At 43.8% G+C, this 21788-nt stretch overlaps 1 protein-coding gene and 1 non-coding gene across 2 annotated transcripts in view; one reads left to right on the top strand and one right to left on the bottom strand.

The window, feature by feature from the left end:
- The first annotated feature begins 334 nt into the window (after window positions 1-334).
- The window catches only part of ERCC6L (ERCC excision repair 6 like, spindle assembly checkpoint helicase), a 44301-nt gene continuing 22847 nt past the window's right edge, over window positions 335-21788 (top strand). Inside the window, exon 1 of the mRNA XM_032620680.1 lies at window positions 335-472. Within this exon, the coding sequence (XP_032476571.1) occupies window positions 405-472 (68 nt within the window). The 5' untranslated portion in view covers window positions 335-404. The remainder of the gene's footprint in view (window positions 473-21788) is intronic.
- LOC116748215 lies at window positions 2472-2578 on the bottom strand. The gene has a single exon (XR_004348226.1). It is a non-coding gene; the product is annotated as a U6 spliceosomal RNA (small nuclear RNA).

Genomic DNA, 21788 nt, shown 5'->3' with positions numbered 1-21788 from the left:
AGGATATTTGGGGCTCTAGGCTGTGGAGGTTTCTAAGGGCCACTAAAACGACTGAGATCACATCAGGCGGTCTACTCCACTCACAAGGATATCACACGCACACAAGAATTCGCCGCAGCGTGGTTTGGACTAGATTGAAAATGCAAGAGACAAGAGGACACAACCCAGCACCCGCCACGGGCTCAGCTACCTCCTCTACACTCCCCCAAAGCGCGCGTAGGCGCATGCGCGCGACCTTCGTGGGCGGGGCTCAGGCGGCGGCGCCGGAGCTCGTGCAGTGGATTGGCCGGCCGCTACACTGTCCGTTGGCCCTGCCCCGCCTCCACGCGCAAGGCTCATGCGCAGGGCGGGAACGAGGGAAGTTCAATCCGCGGTCGAGATACACGGAGCCCGATCTGAGGGTCATGGAGGCGTCCCGAGGGTTTGCGGAAGCTGGGGCCTTAAGCCCAGAGCAGGCTGCCCGTTACCTGAGGTACATTTGGGTCGCTGGGCGGGTCTAGTTCACAAGCCCTGGCCGGGAGTGGGTGTGGGTGTGGGGTCCCTTGGACCCTCCCAGGGGCCCAAGCTGTTGAGGTGGAGCCTTAGGAGACGCGCGGCCGTGTTCTCGGAGGAGGCGTGGTTTCTAAAGCCTGGGGAGCCCCCGATGCCCCGGGTCAAGTAACTCCGGTATGAACTCCTTAAGAGCCAGAACTTCAATCGATCCAGGCTTTCTCGGGTCTACAGCTTTCAAAATCACCATTTTTAAAAACATCTTTATTGGAGTATAATTACTTTACAGTAGAGTGTTACTTTCTGCTTTATAACAAAGTGAATCAGCTATACATATACATATATCCCCATATCTTCTCCCTCTTGCGTCTGCCTCCCACCCTCCCTATCCCACCCCTCTAGGTGTACACGGAGCACCGAGCTAATCTCCCTGTGCTATGCGGCTGCTTCCCACTAGCTATCTGTTTTACATTTGGTAGTGTATATATATCCATGCCACTCTCTCACTTTGTCACAGCTTACCCTTCCCCCTCCCCGTGTCCTCAGGTCCATTCTCTACATCTGGGTCTTTATTCCAGCCCTCCCCCTAGGTTCTTCAGAATCTTTTTTTTTTTTTTAAGATTCCATATATATGTTAGCATACGGAATTTGTTTTTCTTATTCTGACTTACTTCACAATGTATGACAGACTCTAGGACCATCCACCTCACTACAAATAACTCAATTTCCTTTCTTTTTATGGCTGAGTAATATTCCATTGTATATATGCGCCACATCTTCTTTATTCATTCATCTGTGGATGGACACTTAGGTTGTTTCCATGTCCTGGCTATTGTAAATAGAGCTGCAATGGACATTTTGGTACATGACTCTTTTTGAATTATGGTTTTCTCAGGGTATATGCCCAGTAGTGGGATTGCTGAGTCGTATGGTAGTTCTATTTTTAGTTTTTTAAGGAACCTCCATACTGTTCTCCATAGTGGCTGTATCACAAAATTACCATTTTGAAATCCATTTTCTTTTAATAAAGATTGGTAATGCCTTATGATATTATTCTTACTAAATTTAAATATTTTCTATTATTCTATTTTACGTTTATAATTTAATGTATACATTTTCAGTCAAGGTTCAACACTCATCTTTCTGTTTGGAACTAGCTTTTTAAAATTATTTAAATATATATTAACATATTAAAGATTTGAAATTCTTGTTATATATGGTAAAATATTTTCCTTTTGTAGTTTTTCAATGATTTTTGTGTATCCTGTGCTTTAATATACAAAAATAAACATTAATTTTAAGATACCCCCCTACAAAAGCCTTTCTTGGGTTTTTCCAGTCTACCAAGCCCCAGGCCTAGGGGATACAGAGAGGAGTAAAACTCTGTCCCTGCCCCCAAACTGCTTATAATCTAGTGGTGGAAAGGGATAGGTAGACCATAATTGCTATATTGTTTGATAAGTGCTGTAAGAGGTACAATGTGCAAGGCATACTACAGGAGGGAATGGCCAACTACAAGGATCAGTGAGCTAAGGGAAGGGCTCATAAGAGGAGACATTGGTGTTGAGAAACTAATCATTCACCAGATGGCTAAGGGTGGAGGACATGGTGATGTGGGAATGAGCATTTAAAATTTTCTTTAAATTATTATAAAATCAACATAAAATTTACCATCTTAACCATTATTTTTTTTTAATTTATTTTTTATTGAAGTGTTTTTATTTACAATGTTGTGTTAGTTTCTGGTATATAGCAAAGTGATTCATTTATACTTATATATAGTCTTTAAAATTAAAAAAATCTTTTTAAATTGAAGTATAGTTGATTTACAGTATCGTGTTAGTTTCAGGTATACTTTTTCATATTCTTTTTCATTATGGTTTATTACAGGATATTGAATATAGTTCCCTGTGCTATACAGTAGGACCTTGTTGTTTATCCATTCTATATATAATAGTTCGCATCTGCTAATCCCAAACTCCAAAAATACAGAATGCTTCATGAATTTGCGTGTCATCCTTGCACAGAGGCCATGCTAATCTTCTCTGTATTGTTCCAATTTTAGTATATGTGCTGCCAAAGTGAGCACCCATTTTAACTCTTCTTAAGCGTACAGTTCAGTGGTATTAAATACATTAACATTGTTGTTCAACCATTACCATCATCCATCTCCAGAACTCTTTTCATCTTGCAAAACTAAAACTCTATACCTATTAGACAAGAATTCCTCATTCTTCTCTCCCCCAGCCCCTGGCAACCACCATTCTACTTTCTCTGTGAATTTGACTTCTCTAGGGACCTTATATATAAGTACAATCATACAGTATTTGTCTTTTTGTCACTGGTTTATTTTTTTAATTTTTAAAAATAAATTTATTTTTATTTTTGGCTGTGTTGGGTCTTTTTTGCTGTGTGCAGGCTTTCTCTAGTTGTGGCGAGCAGGGGCTACTCTTTCGTTGTGGTGATCTGTCTTCTCATTGTTGTGCCTTCTCTTTGTTGCGGAGCACCGGCTATAGGTGCGTGGGCTTCAGTAGTTGTGGCATGTGGGTCCAGTAGTTGTGGCTCATGGGCTCTAGAGCGCAGGCTCAGTAGTTGTGGCGCACAGGCTTAGTTTCTCCAAGGCATGTGGGATCTTCCCGGGCCAGGGATCGAACCCATGTCCCCTGCATTGGCAGGTGGATTCTTAACCACTGCGCCACCAGGGAAGCCCATGACTGGTTTATTTTATGTAGCATAATGTCCTCAAGATTTATCCATGTTGTGTCATGTGACAGGATTTCCTTGCTTTTTAAGACTGAATAATGTTCCATTGTATGCATAAGGTCACATTTTGTTTATTCATTTATCTGTTGATGGATATTTGGGTTGCTTCCATCTCTTGACTTGTGAATAGTGCTGCTGTGAATGTGGGTGTACAGATATCTCTTTGAGCTCCTGCTTTCAATTCTTTTTGGGTATATATCCAGAAGTGGGATTGCTGGATCATATGGTAATTCTACTTTTAATTTTTTGAGGAACTGCCATACTGTCTTCTATGGCAGCAGCACCATTTTACACTCCCACCAACAGTGCCCAAGGGTTCCAATGTCTTCACATTCTCTTCAACACTTATTCTGTTGTTGTTGTTGTTGTTACTAGCCATCCTAACGATATTGAAATGGTATTTCATTGGGGTTTTGATTTGCACTTCTCTAATGGTTAGTGATGTTGAGCATCTTTTCATGTGCTTATTGACCATTTGTATATTTTCTTTGGAGAAATATCTATTCTAGTCCTTTGCCCATTTTTTAATTAGGTTGCTTGTTTCATTGTTGTTGAGTTGTAATTCCTTATATACTCTGGATATTAACTTCTTACCAGATGTATGATTTGCAAATATTTTCTCCCATTCTGTAAGTTGCCTTTTCACTCTGTTGATTGTGTCCTTTGATGCACAGAAGTTTTAAATTTTGTTGTAGTACAAAGAAATCAATTGGAGCAGTGGAATAGTTCCATCTCCCTTTCCAAAAAAAGAATGTTTTAAGGCTGTTAGAAGACAAAAGGTCTTACAGAGGAGTGAAACACATCTTTGGACTGAGTTACATGACTTCCTTAAAGAAGACTTGGGGAAAATAGAGGGAGGAAGTGTGTGGGGGGTAGAGTGCTGGCTTCAGAGTTGGGCCATTTGGGGTTCAAATTATGACTCTGGCACTTGTTAGCTGGGAGGCCTCAAGTAAGTCCCCTGACTTCTGAGCCTCAATTTTCTCATCTGGAAAATGGGGATAAGGCTTAAGACCTTTAGTCCCCCACCCCATCCTTTCCCTGAGCAAGCAGCTTGTGCTGATTCCCCAGTGTTGCCTAATAGATACGCAGGAGACAGAGCTTTGGAGGAGTAGCTTTATTACTTTGCCAGGCAAAGGGGGACACAGCAGCCTCCTGCCTCAAAAACTATGTGTCCCTACCGCCCCCCCCCAGGAGGATTTGATGAGTTTTATAACAATGCTTCCCAAGGTGGGGTTGCTGACAAGATTAGGGTGTGTGTAGGGTCTCAGGTGTTCGTCTCCTAATCTTGATGAGCTTCTCTGGTCCTTTTAATCTTGCCTCAGGTGGTTTGTTGGCTGTTCCCCACCCCCGTTAATTAGCAAATGTTTGAATCTGCCCTTTGGAATTCAGGGGAGGTCCTGGCTGCTGGCGTCTTGCCTACAAGAAACAGGGGACAAAAAGGCGTCCGTGTCCAGGAGCCGCGCGGGCCCTGCTTGGTTTCACATCCCCCTTTTCTTTGATACTCCTCAGTCTTGAGAACAGATGTTGGATGAGAAAAGGAAACAATCGTTTTGGATAAAGATGTTAATTATAAACTCGGCAGGGGACTCGGTTTTAATCCCCACTTTGGTTTTATGTTTCCCCAGATCTTTTAGGGAACGGGTCAACAACCGCTCTGACTACTTCTGCTGAGATGGGGCATAGTCCTGCCTAAATTTTGGGGAATAGATACCAAATTAGAAATATTTGAGTTCCAAGTCCTGGATCTGAGTCTTATGTGATTAAGATCTCAATCCCTTGTTCTGCCATTTTGATACAACAGACCAGGTTAGAGGTTAGAGGAGTGACAACTAGAACTTTAGTAGACAGAATAGATCTAATTTCCTTAGGAATTCAGGAGAATATGTCTGAAGCCTGTTGTTTCCAAACCATTCCCTGTAAGGGAGGAAACCCACCAAGGCAATCCCGAAGACCTGGAAGTAGGAAACTGACCACATATCTAGCAGTTAGAATTATCGAAAGAGTCAGCATATGAATCTATAGTTTTGTAGGTAAAAGGTATGAGAAAGGATAAGAAAACAGAACTTTCATTCTGGTTGTTGGAACAAATACTTAAGATTTCCCAAAGGGTGAGACATCGATTTCCTGCAGGTCTGTTCCTCTGCTGTGGGCAGGCTGGGGGCAGGCTGGGTTCATCGGTTTCAGATAATCTTTTTACTCTAGTGTGATGTATTCATGGTTTAACTCCATCCAGTTTTAAGGAGGTGTGAAAAGTAAGGAGGACATCTTGTATGGCCCCTTCCATTTTTCCTCCAGCTGTCACTCGGGTCCTTGTTTTTTCCAAACCTTCAGCAGCACCTGGTCTCCCGCTTTGAAGGGATGTAAGGGAACTTCCAGGCAACGGGGAGACCTGTAGAACATAAACTTATGCATAGCAGTTAACAATTGACCAACCTGTTTTACATACTGTTTAATTTTTTTCTTCCTACATTAGAAATGTTTCTTTCTTTTTACTCTTAGGAGCTAAGAATGGTCTCCTGTATATAATTTCATAAAGGCTCAATCCTAGCCAGCTTCTAGGGGCCACCAGTATACAGAGAAGAGCAATTGGCAAGACCTTGTCCCATTTTAGATGGGTTTCCTGTGATTCATCTTCTTAGCTTTTCCTGTAGATTGGGGTCTCCATGCTGAGTGAAGTTTCCATTTTATACCTAAAGCTTTATTTGCTGTTTGTGTTATTTCTGCGACAAAAGCAGATCCATTGCTACTCTGAATAGTAGAGGAAAGGCAGTACCTAGGAATAATGTCCTTAAGAAGTGTTTTTGTCGCTTCCAGATGCTTTTCCTATTCTGGCTGGAAAGGCCTCTACTCCACCTTGAACCAGGTGTAATCCTCTTAAATCTTTAACCAAAATCTCGTTGAAGAGGGTGGGGGAATTTTTTAATTCTTGTGGCATCCCAGAGTCTGATATAGCTCAGAAAATTCAAGTTCGCAACAATACAGGAATAAATGCATCTGGAATCACATCCACAGTGGTCACCTAGTTTTACCATAGTTACTCCATTTTGACTTTCAAATGCATTCCCCTCCTCAACGTTAAAGGAGATGTACAATGCATGTCTGAAAGGCCACAAAATAGGCTGCTTTTTTTTTTTTTTTTTTTTTTTTTTTTACCCGCGGTACACGAGCCTCTCACTGCTGTGGCCTCTCCCGCTGCGGAGCACAGGCTCCAGACACGCAGGCTCAGTGGCCATGGCTCACCGGCCCAGCCCCTCCACAGCATGTGGGATCTTCCCGGACCGGGGCGCGAACCCGTGTCCCCTGCACTGGCAGGCAGACTCTCAACCACTGCGCCACCAGGGAAGCCCTAGGCTGCTTTTTAAAGTTAAACCATGTATAGGCCAGAGTGACTTCCTCATACTTCAATCAGTGCAGATTTTTTTTCTTTCATTTCCCCTTTTGATTGCAAGTTTTTCAATAGAAGACGTTGATGATCAAAATATCTATCCCTCAGTGCCAGGGTGATTCAACTCTTCGCCCCAGGTATAGATCATGTCCTTAGGTGCTAGGCCTCCTTTATATTTGCCTAGTTAATCCTCATTGGGGGAAACCTAATCAGAGTAAAACTGAACAAGCTCAGAGGTATGTTAAGGAGGAAACGCTTTATAGGCCATACATTTTATCATTTATGCCCAATTGTCACATAAGCATTGTACATGTGCTTTTAGCAGTAGACCTAAAGCAAACAGTGATACATCATGAATAATTACAGTCTGATAACTTTACTAGGTAATTTTTCTTTTCTCCTAAACATCAGGGCAAAAGTGGGACTAACACAATAACTTCCATAAATACAGACTTTAATTAACAGATCTAGAATTTTATATCTATTGAAACATAATCTTTTTCCCTAAAATTACCCTCATCTCCATTAAACACAGCCAAACCAAGACATTTGCTTTCAAAGTAAGTCTGTAATATTAAGTAACCAGTGATATTCCAGACCAAAAAAAAGAAAAAACAAAAAAACATTATAACCATATTCACTAGTTCACTCAGTAACCAATCCTTTTGTTACATTTTATGAAGCCATCAGATTCTCCATTAAGATTTTTTTTTTCTTATCCAGCTCAGCAGTATGATGTGAAATTTATCAGAGATCTGTATTTGTCAAAAGGGGTCCTTCACATAAATCTTGATGATGAAGCACTTTACAAAAGCAGAGTACAATAATAACTGTCTATAAATGACAGAAAGACTTTAAAAAAAGGGCATAGTTAAACATCTGATTGCAATGTAATCGGTAAAGAAACTTGGTTACAATAACCGGGATTACATTTAATTTAACTGATTACATTTGATTTAACATAACAAATAATCCTAGTTAAATCTTTCTCTCTGAGATGACTCAGGGGCCCTCTGAAGCATCTCAAAGTTAGCTGGAGGTCAAAAGAACTTTTAGAAACTGCCAAACAATACTTATTTACTTAACCAAAGTGAAAAGATTTCAAGGCAAATACAGATCACTTAAAGGCAAAGGAACTCACAAGCTGTTATCAAAAGCAGTATTCCAAGAAAATGTTGAAGGGAGAAACCAAATCTGGTCTTGCCTTAGCCCACTCCCAACAAAATCCATTTATCCAATTAGATTTAATCCAATCTTAGAAAATCCTGATCATGCACAACTGTAAAAACATGTGCTTTCTTATGGAGAGTATCTCAGGGTGGCACCAAATACCTTTAGTTTCTCTCTCTGCCAAGGTAAGCCAATATTCACTAATGTTTCAGTATCTTATTTTATTTGTAAATGGCCTACTTATTCAATAAACTTCCATCATTTAACTTAACTCTAAATTTTTAAGCTACAAAGTAGCTGAAGAGATTATTCTTAAGTACACATTCCTAAAACAATTATTTCTAAAGAGTTTACCCAAAAGCTCTTATCTCACTTGCATTATTTAACATTGATGACTCTAAAGACATGTCTATATTAATCAAACCAACAAGCTTAAGCCACCTTCAGTAGCAGATGTCAATTCAGTACTGAATATTTCCCAGATCATGTGGTCCTAAAATTTATCTTGGCCAATTTTCTAGACATTTAGATTTAGTTTCTAAGAGCTTACTTTCAAGTCAATTAAACAGAGCTCATTTACAAGTTAACTTTTACATAAAGACCGAACCAGAGATCTCAGTTTTCCCCCTTCCACAAAAAACGCCTTCTTTCCCTGCCTTTTTCTTCAGTCTCAGGAACTAGAGATGGTCTAGATAAGTGTTCCGGAGGGCCCAGGGGGAGAGAAATAACAATTCCTTTTCATGGGGGCATAGCTGAAGATCTCCTAGTTTTGTAAAAATACCCTGGGGGGGCCGTTACAAGATGGAATAGAACTCTGGTCATTCATAAAAATGAAACAGGAGGGAAGGGGGCAGGGAACAACCTTTGAAAGAATGACATAGTCCAAGGACATGACATAAACTGATTAGAACCAAATGGGTCCAAGATGGCAGGACAAGTGGACTTCCACTAGACCTTAAGCCTCAGTATACGCTCACTGTAACACATCAGTAGGCTAAATGACACACCCACAGGCGCCATGACAGTTCCAAGGCCAACCATAAGGATCAAAAAGTGGGCTGTGGGGCTTCCCTGGTGGCGCAGTGGTTGAGAGTCTGCCTGCCGATGCAGGGGATGTGGGTTCGTGCCCTGGTCCGGGAGGATCCCACATGCTGCGGAGTGGCTGGGCCCGTGAGCCATGGCCGCTGAGCGAGAGGCCACAACAGTGAGAGGCCCGCGTACCGCAAAAAAAAAACAAAAAACAGGGCTTCCCTGGTGGCGCAGTGGTTGAGAGTCCGCCTGCCGATGCGGGGGACGCGGGTTCGTGCCCCGGTCCGGGAAGATCCCACATGCCGCGGAGCAGCTGGGCCCGTGAGCCATGGCCGCTGAGCCTGCGCGTCCGGAGCCTATGGTCTGCAACGGGAGAGGCCACAACAGTGAGAGGCCCGCGTACCGCAAAAAAACCCCCCCAAAAAAAAAACAAAAACAAAAAACAAAAGTGGGCTGTGGCCCAATTCCTGGAAATCCCTACCCTTTCCCCAAAAAGCTGGAATATTCCTCCCACTCATTAGCCTATGAAATTACCCACCCCTATAAAAACTGACAACCCCATACCCTGGTGCCTTTCTCACCTTCTGAGGTGGCCCACACTCTGTGGAGTGTGTTTCTCTCTAAATAAATCCACTTCTTACCTATCATTTTGTCACTCACTGAATTCTTTTTTTTTTTTTTTTTTTTTTTTTTTTTTTTTTTTTTTTTTTTTATGCGTTACGCGGGCCTCTCACTGTTGTGGCCTCTCCCGTTGCGGAGGACAGGCTCCGGACGCGCAGGCTCAGCGGCCATGGCTCACGGGCCCAGCCGCTCCGCGGCATGTGGGATCCTCCCAGACCGGGGCACGAACCCGTGTCCCCTGCATCGGCAGGCGGACTCTCAACCACTGCGCCACCAGGGAAGCCCCGCACTCACTGAATTCTTTCTGCGATGGGACATCAGGAACCTGAGCTTCTGATCAGCTCGGTGCTTTGTGACCACCTAGAGGGGTGGGATAGGGAGGATGGGAGGGAGACACAAGAGGGAGGAGATATGGGGATATATGTATATGTATAGCTGATTCACTTTGTTATACAGCAGAAACTAACACACCATTGTAAAGCAATTATACTCCAATGAAGATGTTAAAAGAATAAAATAAAGTAAAGTAAATCCATTACTTCTAAAAAAAAAAAAAAGAGAGAGAACCTGAGCTTCATTAAGTCCTGAAGCCAGGTATGTGATCTCAGTTGGAAGACCGTGGGTTTTGGCCAGGTTCGAGTCCCAATCTGAGTTTTGGCTGGGTTTGAGTCCCAATCTGAGTTTTGGCTGGGTTTGAGTCCCAATCTGAGTTTTGGCTGGGTTTGAGTCCCGGCACGTGGGTTCAAGTCCCAATCTGAGGTGCACGGTTTCAACAAGGCTAGTCCAAAAGGGAAAATCCCAACCAACAATTCTGCCACAGGCAAAGCCCGACGCGATAGGGTACACTGGTGTTGTCACATGTGAGCCCTGTTATTCGTCTCAACCAGTCAATGCAAGTACTGAGACACATACAGACAGACAACAGACATGGTCCCACAAACAAAAGATCAGACAAGATGTAGCCCATTTCCACTCCCAGACAGAGGACTCAAAATGGCTCGCAATGATCCGGTAGAATTTTCCCACCCTACACAAGCGAGAGTGGCTCACCCCAAAACAATACACACAAAAACACAAATGACAGATAGGCTATGGCCACACAGACAGAAACTCAGAGGAGGTATCGTTTAAAAATTCCACTTCCACTCCTGGACAAAGGCTTCCAAACAGATTGGCTCAGTTCTTGAAAGAGAACAAACCCAGAGTTGGCTCTCAGGGGGCCCAGAGTGGCTCAATTGCTGCAAGGGAGTGAGGCCAAAGTGGCTAGCCCAGATGGAGTGGAGAGAATTTCCAGCCTTTCCATTCCTGTGACAAAACAATTCTAGCTGAAGAATAGTATAATAATTTAGGCCACCATACAAAGGCCACCTCTCCTCACTTTTAAGAATATACATTGGCTAAACAGAATTAAAATAGATTCATAGCTATAGGTTGACAAATCTGCCAAAATCTTCCTTAGGGGACTGTCAGATGGAGAGGAAGAGGAAGCGCTTCCCATATTGAGTCGAATTAAACAGCGCTGTGCACAAAACTGAAAGCAAAACCAGAATTCTCGCCAGCCAAATGGAAGCCACACACACACACACACACACACACACACACACACACACACACACACACACACAAAACAAACAGCCCGAGGTTCAAACTGGGTTCTAAGTCCCACTAAGCTGGTGGCCTTGGTCCAAGTTGCGCCTTACAAATGGGATCTTCCTAATGGAAAATCCCCAAACGGGAACCAGAGTTCCCCCAAACGCACCAGGTCGAGTGGCCTTGGTGTGCATGCTGGGGGTCTTAGCAAAAATGCTGGCAGAGGTGTTGTGACATACCTAATCCTACTTTTCTCCTTCTCCAAAATGCTTTCTCAGAGCAGGAAGTCCTGGCTGATGTGGATAGAAGAGGGGGTGTCCTCAAGGCAAAGGTGGCCTTGGCAGTTGCTAGGGCAACCTCTCTCGCGTTCTCCACCTCCATCTCGGAGTTCCGACTACTGAGATGGCAGTTCGGGTATTATCGGGGCACAGCCCTATGGCAGGGCATCCCTAGTGATCTGGCCTCAGAGAAGTCCTCCAAACCTCTGCTCTCCCGAAGGAGACTGGCGTGCAGAGAAACCTCCGAGCGTCTGATCAAGCCGAGGGGCCCCACGGGGCTGCCGGCCCACGAGTCAGATACCAGGCGAGCCCCCCAAATTTTGTTGCCGAAAACCAGGCCTCTGTTCAGTGCCGAATAGAAATGTGGAGGCAGAGCTTTGGAGGAGTAGAAAGGGAGTAGCTTTATTACCTTGCCAGGCAAAGGGGCCCACAGCGGGCAGCGGGGCTCCTGCCTCAAAAAACTATGTGCCCACCCCCCCTCACCCCGAGGATTTGATGAGGAGTTTTTTTTTTAATTAACTTATTTTTATTTATTTTATTTTTGGCTGCATTGGGTCTTTGTTGCTGCACGTGGACTTTTCTCTGGTTGTGGTGAGCAGGGGCTACTCTTCGTTGTGGTACACAGGCTTCTCATTGCAGTGGCCTCTCTAGTTGAGGAGCATGGGCTCTAGGCGTGCGGGCTTCAGTAGTTGTGGCACACGGGCTCAGTAGTTGTGGCACACGGGCTCTAGAGCGTAGGCTTGGTAGTTGTGGCACATGGGCTTAGCTGCTCCGTGGCATGTGGGATCTTCCCAGCCCAGGGTTCGAACCCCTGTCCCCTGCATTGGCAGGTGGATTCCTAACCACTGTACCACCAGGGAAGCCCTGATGAGGGGTTTTATAACAATACTTCCCAAGGTGGGGTTGCTGACAAGATTAGGGTGTGTGTAGGGTCTCAAGTGGTCGTCTCCTAATCTTGATGAGCTTCTCTGGTCCTTTTAATCTTGCCTCAGGTGGTTTCTTGGCTGTTTCCCCCCATTGATTAGCAACTGTTTGAATCTGCCCTTTGGAACTCAGGGAAGGTCATGGTGGCTGGAGCCTTGCCTACAAGAAACAGGGGACAAAAAGGCCTCTGTGTCCAGGAGCCCCACAGGGCCCCGCTTGGTTTCACCAACACTGCCTCTCATGCTGGTACCTGTCTCACTCACTCCACATGCTCTCTTGTGAGCATACTCAAATGGTCTCTTTCCCACCCCCCTCAACAAGCACCCCCTTCTCTCGCAATCATCTTCTACTCTCACAATCCCCACCTTTCTCACATTTCTCTGTCTCTCCTGACATTCCATCTCTCATGAGCCCTCAACTCCCCCAATCCCTATTTTATTTCTCCTAATCTGTCTCAATCTCTCTCATCCTCTTCCAAATCCCCCCAAACCAAAACCGCCTCGCACAAAGCATCGCCTTCCCTACATTCTCTCCCTTCTCTCTTGCTCATAATTCTACTCCTTGGCACAATCCTGCTCTCACAGTTTCTCTGTCTCTCTTTCTTCCTCCCTCTCTCCTCTCACTTTTTTGTCCCTCTCCTTCCCTGTTTCTTTGCCTCTTCTGTCCAAGAGATGAAAGTGAACTGAGACTTGCTGTCATACACTCTCTGCACATTTTCCTTTTGCCACACCTTCACCTTCTGTCGCATACAGTGACTCTGTCACACACTCTGTGTCAGTCATGCTCTCCCTTGGTGATGCCCGCCCACCAGCTCCTCTCTTGCCTACCGCCCCCTTGTGCTCTCTGTACCCCCTGCTTGCTTCCACTCTGTGTTGTCCCTCTCCCCCTGTTGCCCCCTCTTTCTCTTCTTCTGGCATTCCCTCCCTCCCTCTCTCCCTCCCCTGCCTCTGTCTCTTTCTGTTGTCCATTATCTCTTTCTCTGTGTCACCCACCTCTGTCACCTGCTCTCCCTCTCTGGCACTCATAGTTCTCTCTTTCTCTCTCATTCTCTCCCTCTCCCATTATCTCTCTGTCCCCTACCACCCCCTCCTCTCTGTCACCCACCTGTTCACACTCTCAACTACCTGCTCACACTGTCGTCCATTCGTTCTCACCCACTTACTCTTTGTCTCTCTGTCAGCCTCCCCACTCTGTACCTCTGTACCCCCTTTCTCTGTCACCCACCATCTGTCACCTACACTCTACCTCTATTACCCATTCTCTTTCTGTTACCCACTCTTTCCTTGTTACCCACTTTCTTTCTCTGTTACCCACTCCCTTATTCAGTCACCCATCCTCTTTTTTTCTCTGTCACTGTATCATTCTGGGTCCAATCAGGAGGTAGAAACCATGCAGTATATTAAAACAGGAATTTTAAAGTAAGAGTTATTAAATTGATAAATGAGTAACTATAAGAAATAAGGAAACTCCATATGGTGCCCTAGGGCTAAGGGAGAGTACCCAAGGAAGGACAAACTTGGAAGGAGGCCCTCTCCCCAAGGCTGAGGTTCAGACCTCCTTGGAGAAGGTATAGTTCAGCCCACTGGATAGCAGAGAAGTGTGCTGGCTTGCCCAGGCTGGAGCTGGTCTGCACTCCCTGGGCTCATAGGAAGCAACCTTCTGGAGTGCAGGTGGGGAGCAGGCTGGCAGCAACCCATGGTGTAGGAGTGCAGAAGGAGTGGGACCTGGGCCACAGGTAGCTGCTGGGGAGGCTGGTTCCCGTGTAGAGAGGGCTACAAGAAGGTTATCGCCAGGCCAGGTGGAGACTTCAAGATCGTTGAAAGACTGTGTGTTCTGGGTGGGTGGCTGTGTGTCACTTGGTTGACCCCCTGTGCAGCGGCAGCTGGCAACTTCAGGAGAGCCCCCTCCTCCTGCAGTGTCCCTCAGGCGTCCTCTACTGAGAAAGCTTAACATCATGCTGGCTGTAGAGGAGAGATGCTTAAAGGAATTCTATCATTATCACAGAGCAGGTATTGAGGGATGAATTTGGAACTGAGAGGCAATAAATGATGACTGGCAGAGTTATCTGACCTCTGCTTATCTGTCATCCAACCTCTCTCCCATGTCACTCACTGTCTGTGTCACCCTCTCTGTTACTCACTTGCTTGTACTATACGTTGTCAACTCTCTCTTGCTATCACCCATCTGCTTTCTATTCTCTATGTCACCCACTTTCTTCTATCATTCTACACCAACTGCTTTTGTCAAGGTCGACTTTCATAAATCTAATGGTCAGTTCATAATCTTCCTCTTCCTTGACTCACCAGTAGTACTTGACAGAATTGATCACTTCTCCACAAAATGCTAGACTCATTTGGCCACCAGGACCCCTCACTCTCCTGACTTTCTTCCTACCTCGCTGGTTGCTGCTTCTTAGATTCTGCTGATTTCTTCTCATATCCCCAGTTGCTTTTTCTTTTTCTTCTAATGTACTTTATTTAAAAAATTTTTTTTGAAAGTTTAGTTTTATTTATTTTAAAATTTATTTATTTATTTATTTTTGGCTGCGTTGGGTCTTCGTTGCTGTGTGTGGGCTTTCTTTAGTTGCGGCAAGCGGGCGCTACTTATTGTTGTGGTGCGCGGGTTTCTCATTGTGGTGCCTTCTCATGTTGCAGAGCACGGGCTCTAGGTGCTCGGGCTTCAGTAGTTGTGGTGCGTGGGCTCAGTAGTTGTGGCACACAGGCTTAGTTGCTCCGCAGCATGTGGGATCTTCCTGGACTAGGGCTCGAAACTGTGTCCCCCGCACTGGCAGGCTAGTTCTTTTTTTTTTTTTTTTTTTTAAGGCACTGCTTAAACATTTTTAAAAAAATTTTATTTTATTTATTTATTTTTGGCTATGTTGGGTCTTTGTTGCTGCTCATGGGCTTTCACTAGTTGTGGCGAGTGGAGGCTACTCTTCGTTGTGGTGCATAGGCTTCTCATTGCGGTGGCTTCTCTTGTTGTGGAGCACAGGCTCTAGGTGCGCAGGCTTCAGTAGTTGTGGCTTGTAGGCTCAGTAGTTGTGGCTTATGGGCTCTAGAGCGCAGGCTTAGTAGTTGTGGTGCACGGGCTTAGTTGCTCTGTGGCATATGGGATCTTCCCAGACCAGGGCTTGAACCTGTGTCCCCTGCATTGGCAGGTGGATTCTTAACCACGGTGCCACCAGGGAAGTCCCTTTTTATTTTTTAAAAAATATTTTATTTATTTATTTGGCTGTGCCAGGTCTTAGTTGCAGTGTGTGGGATCGCGGGAACTTTGTTGCAGCGTGTGGGATCTTTATTTGCGGCATGCAGGTCTTAGTTGCGTCATGTGGGATCTAGTTCCCTGACCAGAGATCGAACCCGGGCCCCCTGCATTGGGAGCTCAGAGTCTTAACCCCTAGACCGCCAGGGAAGTCCCTAATGTACTTTATTTTTATTTATTTATTTTTTAGATTTAATTAAATTAATTAGTTTATTTGTTTTTGGTTTTTTTTTGGTTTGGGGGTTTTTTTTGGCTGCGTTGGGTCTTTGCTGCTGCGCGCGAGCTCTCCCCAGTTGCGGCAAGTGGGGGCCACTCCTCATTGAGGTGCGCAGACCTCTCCTTGTGGTGGCCTCTCGTTGTGGAGCATGGGCCCCAGGTGTGTGGGCTTCAGTAGTTGGGGCATGCGGGCTCAGTAGCTGTGGCTCACAGTCTCCAGAGTGCAGGCTCAGCAGCTGTGGCGCATGGGCCCAGTTGCTCTGTGGCATGTGGGATTCTCCCAGACCAGGGATCGAATCTGTGTCCCCTGCATTGGCAGGTAGGTTCCCAACCACTGCGCCACCAGGGAAGTCCTCTATTTTAATTTTTAATTAATTAATTTATTTATTTTTGGCTGTGTTGGGTCTTCGTTTCCGTGCAAGGGCTTTCTCTAGTTGTGGCGAGCGGGGGCCACTCTTCATTGTGGTGCGCGGGCCTCTCGCTGTCGCGGCCTCTCTTCTTGTGGAGCACAAGCTCCAGGCGCGCAGGCTCAGTAATTGTTGCTCACGGGCCTAGTTGCTTCGTGGCATGTGGGATCTTCCCAGACCAGGGCTTGAACCTGTGTCCCCTGCACTGGCAGGCAGATTCTCAACCACTGTGCCACCAGGGAAGCCCCTATTTTAATTTTTAAAAAAATATTTTTTTATTTTTGGCTGCATTGGGTCTTAGTTGCAGCACGTGGGCTCTCTAGTTGTGGTGCACGGGCTCAGTAGTTGTGGTGTGTGGGCTTAGTTGCCCCATGGCATGTGGGATCTTAGTTCCCTGACCAGGGATCGAACCTGTGTCCTCTGCATTGGAAGGTGGATTCTTAACCACTTGACCAGCAGGGAAGTCCCTACTGTACTTTAAAGTAAATTCTCAGGCATCATAGTATTTCATCCTTAAATATTTCAGTGAGCGTCTCTAAAAAAGAACATATTCTTAGAAAACCACTGTACCATATCGTGCTTAACAAAATAAATTAATTCTTTGATATCAGCTAATACACAGTTCATATTTGCATTTTTCAAATGGTCTTAAGTCTTTTAATAATTGATTTGTTTGAATCAGGATCCAAAGAAGTTCCACAAGCTGCATTTGGTTATATTTCATAAGTCTCTCTTTTTTATTTTAAGATAACACTTTATTTTTTTAAAAGTTTTTATTGGCTTATAGTTGATTTACAATGTTGCGTTAGTTTCAGGTGTACAGCAAAGTGAATCAGTTATACATATATTCACTCTCTTTTGTTTTTTACAAATTATTTATTCATTTATTTGGCTGTGGCACTTAGTTGTGGCACTCGGGATCTTCATTGTGGCATGCGGGATCTTTGGTTGCAGAGTGCAGGATCTAGTTCCCTGACCAAGGATTGAGCCGGGCCCCCTGCAATGGGAGTGTGGAATCTATTTTTTTAAATTAATTTATTTATTTGGCTGTATCAGGTCTTAGTTACTGCACGCGGGACCTTCATTGCGGCATGTGGGATCTTTTGTTGCAGCATGCGGGCTCGCTAGTTGTGGCACTAGTTGAGCTCTAGAGCACGTGGGCTCAGTAGTTGCAGCGTGCAGGCTTAGTTGCCCTGCGGTATGGGGGATCTTACTTCCCTGACCAGGGATTGAACCCATGTACCCTGCACTGGAAGGCGGATTCTTAACCACTCAACCACCAGGGAAGTCCCAGGAGCACGGAGTCTTAACCACTGGACCATCAGGGAAGTCCCTCCACTCTTTTTTTTTTTTTTTTTTTTTTTTGCGGTACGTGGTCCTCTCACTGTTGTGGCCTCTCCCATTGTGGAGCACAGGCTCCGGACGCGCAGGCTCAGTGGCCATGGCTCATGGGCCCAGCCACTCTGCGGCATGTGGGATCTTCCCAGACCGGGGCACGAACCCGTGTCCCCTGCATTGGCAGGCGGACTCTCAACCACTGCGCCACAAGGGAAGCCCCCTCCACTCTTTTCTAGATTCTTTTCTTAAGCATCTTTTAATCTAGAAAAATCCCTCCCCACTTTTATTTCTATGCCAATGATTTGGATTAGTCTGTAGTGTCATTAGTTTGTTCTTCTATCTCCTGTAATTTAAATTTAAAGGCCTGATAAATGAATGGATAAAGAAAATGTGACACACACACAGACACACACACACAGGAATATTATTTAGCCATAAAAAAGAGTGAATTTTTGCCATTTGTGACAACATAGATGGACCTTGGGGGCATTATGCTAAGTGAAGTAAATCAGACAGAGGAAGACGAATACTGTATGATCTCACTTATATGTGGGGTCTAAAACAAAAACAAAACCAAGTTCATAGATAACAGAGAACAGATTGGTGGTTCCTGGATTTGAGGGGTGGGCAAAATGGATGCAGGGGGTCAAAAGGTGCAAACTTCCAGTTATAAAATAAATAAATCCTGGGATGTAATGTACAGTGTGGTGACTATAGTTAATAATACTGTATTGCATATTTGAGGGTTGCTAAGAGAATAAATCTTAAAAATTCTCATCACAAGAAAAAGATCCGTAATTATGTATGGTGACAGATGGTAACTAGACTTATTGTGGTGATCATTTCACAGTATATACAAATATCAAGTCATTATGTTGTACACCTGAAACTAATATAATGCTGTATGTCGATTATACCTCAATAAAAATTTTTTAAAAAAAACTATTCTAGAGTCAAACCAAAAAGGTTTAAGGTTCAATATTTTTGACATGAATACTTCATAGGGGAGGTCATGTACTTCCTATTGCATCATATCAGGAAGCATATAATGTCTGATTTTCCTACTTTTAGTAATTTTATGATTGATCAATGGGTTCAGGTAGTCATAGGCTGATTACTCCTTTGCAAAGTTGCATTTCCCCCCTTGTGATGAATAAATAATATGTCGGGGATACTTTAGCATCCTGTGGATACCCAGTTCCCCAGCAACCTCTCATCCATTGATAATCATTGCCCAAATCGGTTATTTCATTAGGGATTACAAGTGATGGTTTTCTAATTTCACCATTGTTTCTGTATTCATTAGCTGGAATTCATCTGCTAATGTTGGAGTGTTGGAATGCCATGTCTTTTTTTAATTATACTCCTTCCTTTGGTGATCTTATTCAGGTTCTTGGTTTTAAATCCCATCTTTATGTTGAGAATTTTCACATTTTTGTCTTTTGTCCTGACGTCTTCTGAACTCCAGACTCCTGTATCTGGCTGCTTACTTGACATCTCTGCTTGATAATAGACATATCAAACTTAACTCATCCAAAAGCAGAGGGCAAAAACCAGGGGTTCTCAATAGGTACAGAAAAAGCATTTGACTAAATCTAGCATCCTGTAATAATAAAAACACTCAACAAGCTAGGAATACAACATAACTTCCACAACATGATCAAGGGTGTCTACAAAAACCTACAGCTAACATTATACTTAATGGTGAAAGACTGAAAGCTTTCCCCCCTTATATCAAGAACAAGATAAGGATGTCTGCTCTCGCCAGTTCTTTTTTTTTTTAATTGAAGTATAGTTAAATTACAATATTGTGTTAGTTTCAGGTGTATAGCATAGTGATTCAATATTTTTGCAGATTATACTCCATTATAGGTTATCACAAGATAATGGGTATAATTCTCTTTGCTATACAGTTTATATCCTTGTTGCTTATCTATTTTATATATAGTAGTTTATATCTGTTAATCCCATACCCCTAATTTGTCCCTCCCCAGTTCTCTCTCCCCTTTGGTAAACACAAATTTGTTTTCTGTATCTGTTTGTTTCTGTTTTGCATATATACTGATTTGTATTATTTTTTTAGATTCCACATATAAGTGATATCATACAGGCAAAGTATTTGCCTTTCTCTGTCTTATTTCACTAAGCATAATATTCTCTATGTCCATCCACATTGCTGCAAATGGCAGTATTTCATGCTTTTTTATGGTTAATAGTCCAGTGTGTATGTGTGTGTGTGTGTGTGTACATATATATATATATATATATATATATATATATATACCCCCACACACATACACGCATACATACACACATATATCTTCTTTCTTTTTTTTTTTTTTTTTTGGCGGTACGTGGGCCTCTCACTGTTGTGGCCTCTCCCGTTGCGGAGCGCAGGCTCCGGATGCGCAGGCTCAGGGGCCATGGCTCACGGGCCCAGCCGCCCTGCGGCATGTGGGATCTTCCCGGACCGGGGCACGAACCCGTGTCCCCTGCATTGGCAGGCAGACTCTCAACCACTGCTCCACCAGGGAAGACCATACGATATCTTCTTGATCCAATAGTTTGTTGATAGGCAGTTGGGTTACTTCCGTGTCTTGGCTATTGTAAATAGTGCTGCTATGAGCACTGGGTTGCGTGTATCTATTTTTTTTAAATTTTTAAATGTTACTTTATTTTTTTATACAGCAGGTTCTTTTTTTTTTTTTTTTTATAAAGTTAGATAGCTGATTTGAGATATTTTTTATTTTTTATTTTTTGCGGTATGCAGGTCTCTCACTGTTGTGGCCCCTCCCGTTGCGGAGCACAGGCTCCAGACGCGCAGGCCCAGCGGCCATGGCTCATGGGCCCAGCCACTCCGCGGCATGTGGGATCCTCCCGGACCGGGGCACGAACCCGTGTCCCCCGCATCGGCAGGCGGACTCCCAACCACTGCGCCACCAGGGAAGCCCCATACAGCAGGTTCTTATTAGTCATCAATTTTATACACATCACTGTATACATGTCAATCTCAATAGCCCAATTCATCACACCCCCACCCCCACCCCCCTGCAGCTTTCCCCCCTTGGTGTCCGTACGTTTGTTCTCTACATCTGTGTCTCAATTTTTGCCCTGCAAACGGGTTCATCTGTACCATTTTTCTAGGTTCCACATATATGCATTAATATACGATATTTGTTTTTCTCTTTCTAACTTACTTAACTCTGTATGACAGTCTCTAGATCTATCCATGTCTCAACAAATGACCCAATTTCGTTCCTTTTTATGGCCGAGTAATATTGCATTGTATATATGTACCACATCTTCTTTATCCATTCGTCTGTCGATGGGCATTTAGGTTGCTTCCATGACCTGGCTATTGTAAATAGTGCCGCAATGAACATTGGGGTGCATGTGTCTTTTTGAATTATGGTTTTCTCTGGGTATATGCCCAGTAGTGGGATTGCTGGGTCATATGGTAATTCTATTTTTCGTTTTTTAAGGAACCGCCATACTGTTCTCCATAGTGGCTGTATCAATTTACATTCCCACCAACAGTGCAAGAGGGTTCCCTTTTCTCTACACCCTCTCCAGCATTTGTTGTTTGTAGATTTTCTGATGATTCCCATTCTAACTGGTGTGAGGTGATACCTCATTGTAGTTTTGATTTGCATTTCTCTAATAATTAGTGATGCTGAGCAGCTTTTCATGTGCTTCTTGGCCATCTGTATGTCTTCTTTGGAGAAATGTCTATTTAGGTCTTCTGCCCATTTCTTGATTGGGTTGTTTGTTCTTTTAATATTGAGCTGTATGAGCTGTTTATATATTTTGGAGATTAATCCTTTGTCCATTGATTCGTTTGCAAATACTTTCTCCCATTCTGAGGGTTGTCTTTTCGTCTTCTTTATGGTTTCCTTTCCTGTGCAAAATCTTTTAAGTTTCATTAGGTCCCATTTGTTTATTTTTGTTTTTATTTCCATTACTCTAGGAGGTGGATCAAAAAAGGTCTTGCTGTGATTTATGTCAAAGGGTGTTCTTCCTATGTTTTCCTCTAAGAGTTTTATAGTGTCCAGTCTTATATTTAGGTCTCTAGTCCATTTTGAGTTTATTTTTTGTGTGTGGTGTTAGGGAGTGTTCTAATTTCATTCTTTTACATGTAGCTGTCCAGTTTTCCCAGCACCACTTATTGAAGAGACTATCTTTTCTCCATTGTATATCCTTGCCTCCTTTATCATAGATTAGTTGACCGTAGGTGCATGGGTTTATCTCTGGGCTTTCTATCTTGTTCCATTGATCTATGTTTCTGTCTTTGTGCCACTACCATATTGTCTTGATTAC

This window comes from Phocoena sinus, chromosome X (assembly GCF_008692025.1).
Source record: "Phocoena sinus isolate mPhoSin1 chromosome X, mPhoSin1.pri, whole genome shotgun sequence".
Lineage (NCBI taxonomy): Eukaryota > Metazoa > Chordata > Mammalia > Artiodactyla > Phocoenidae > Phocoena > Phocoena sinus.
This window is presented reverse-complemented; position numbering and strand designations above follow the sequence as displayed.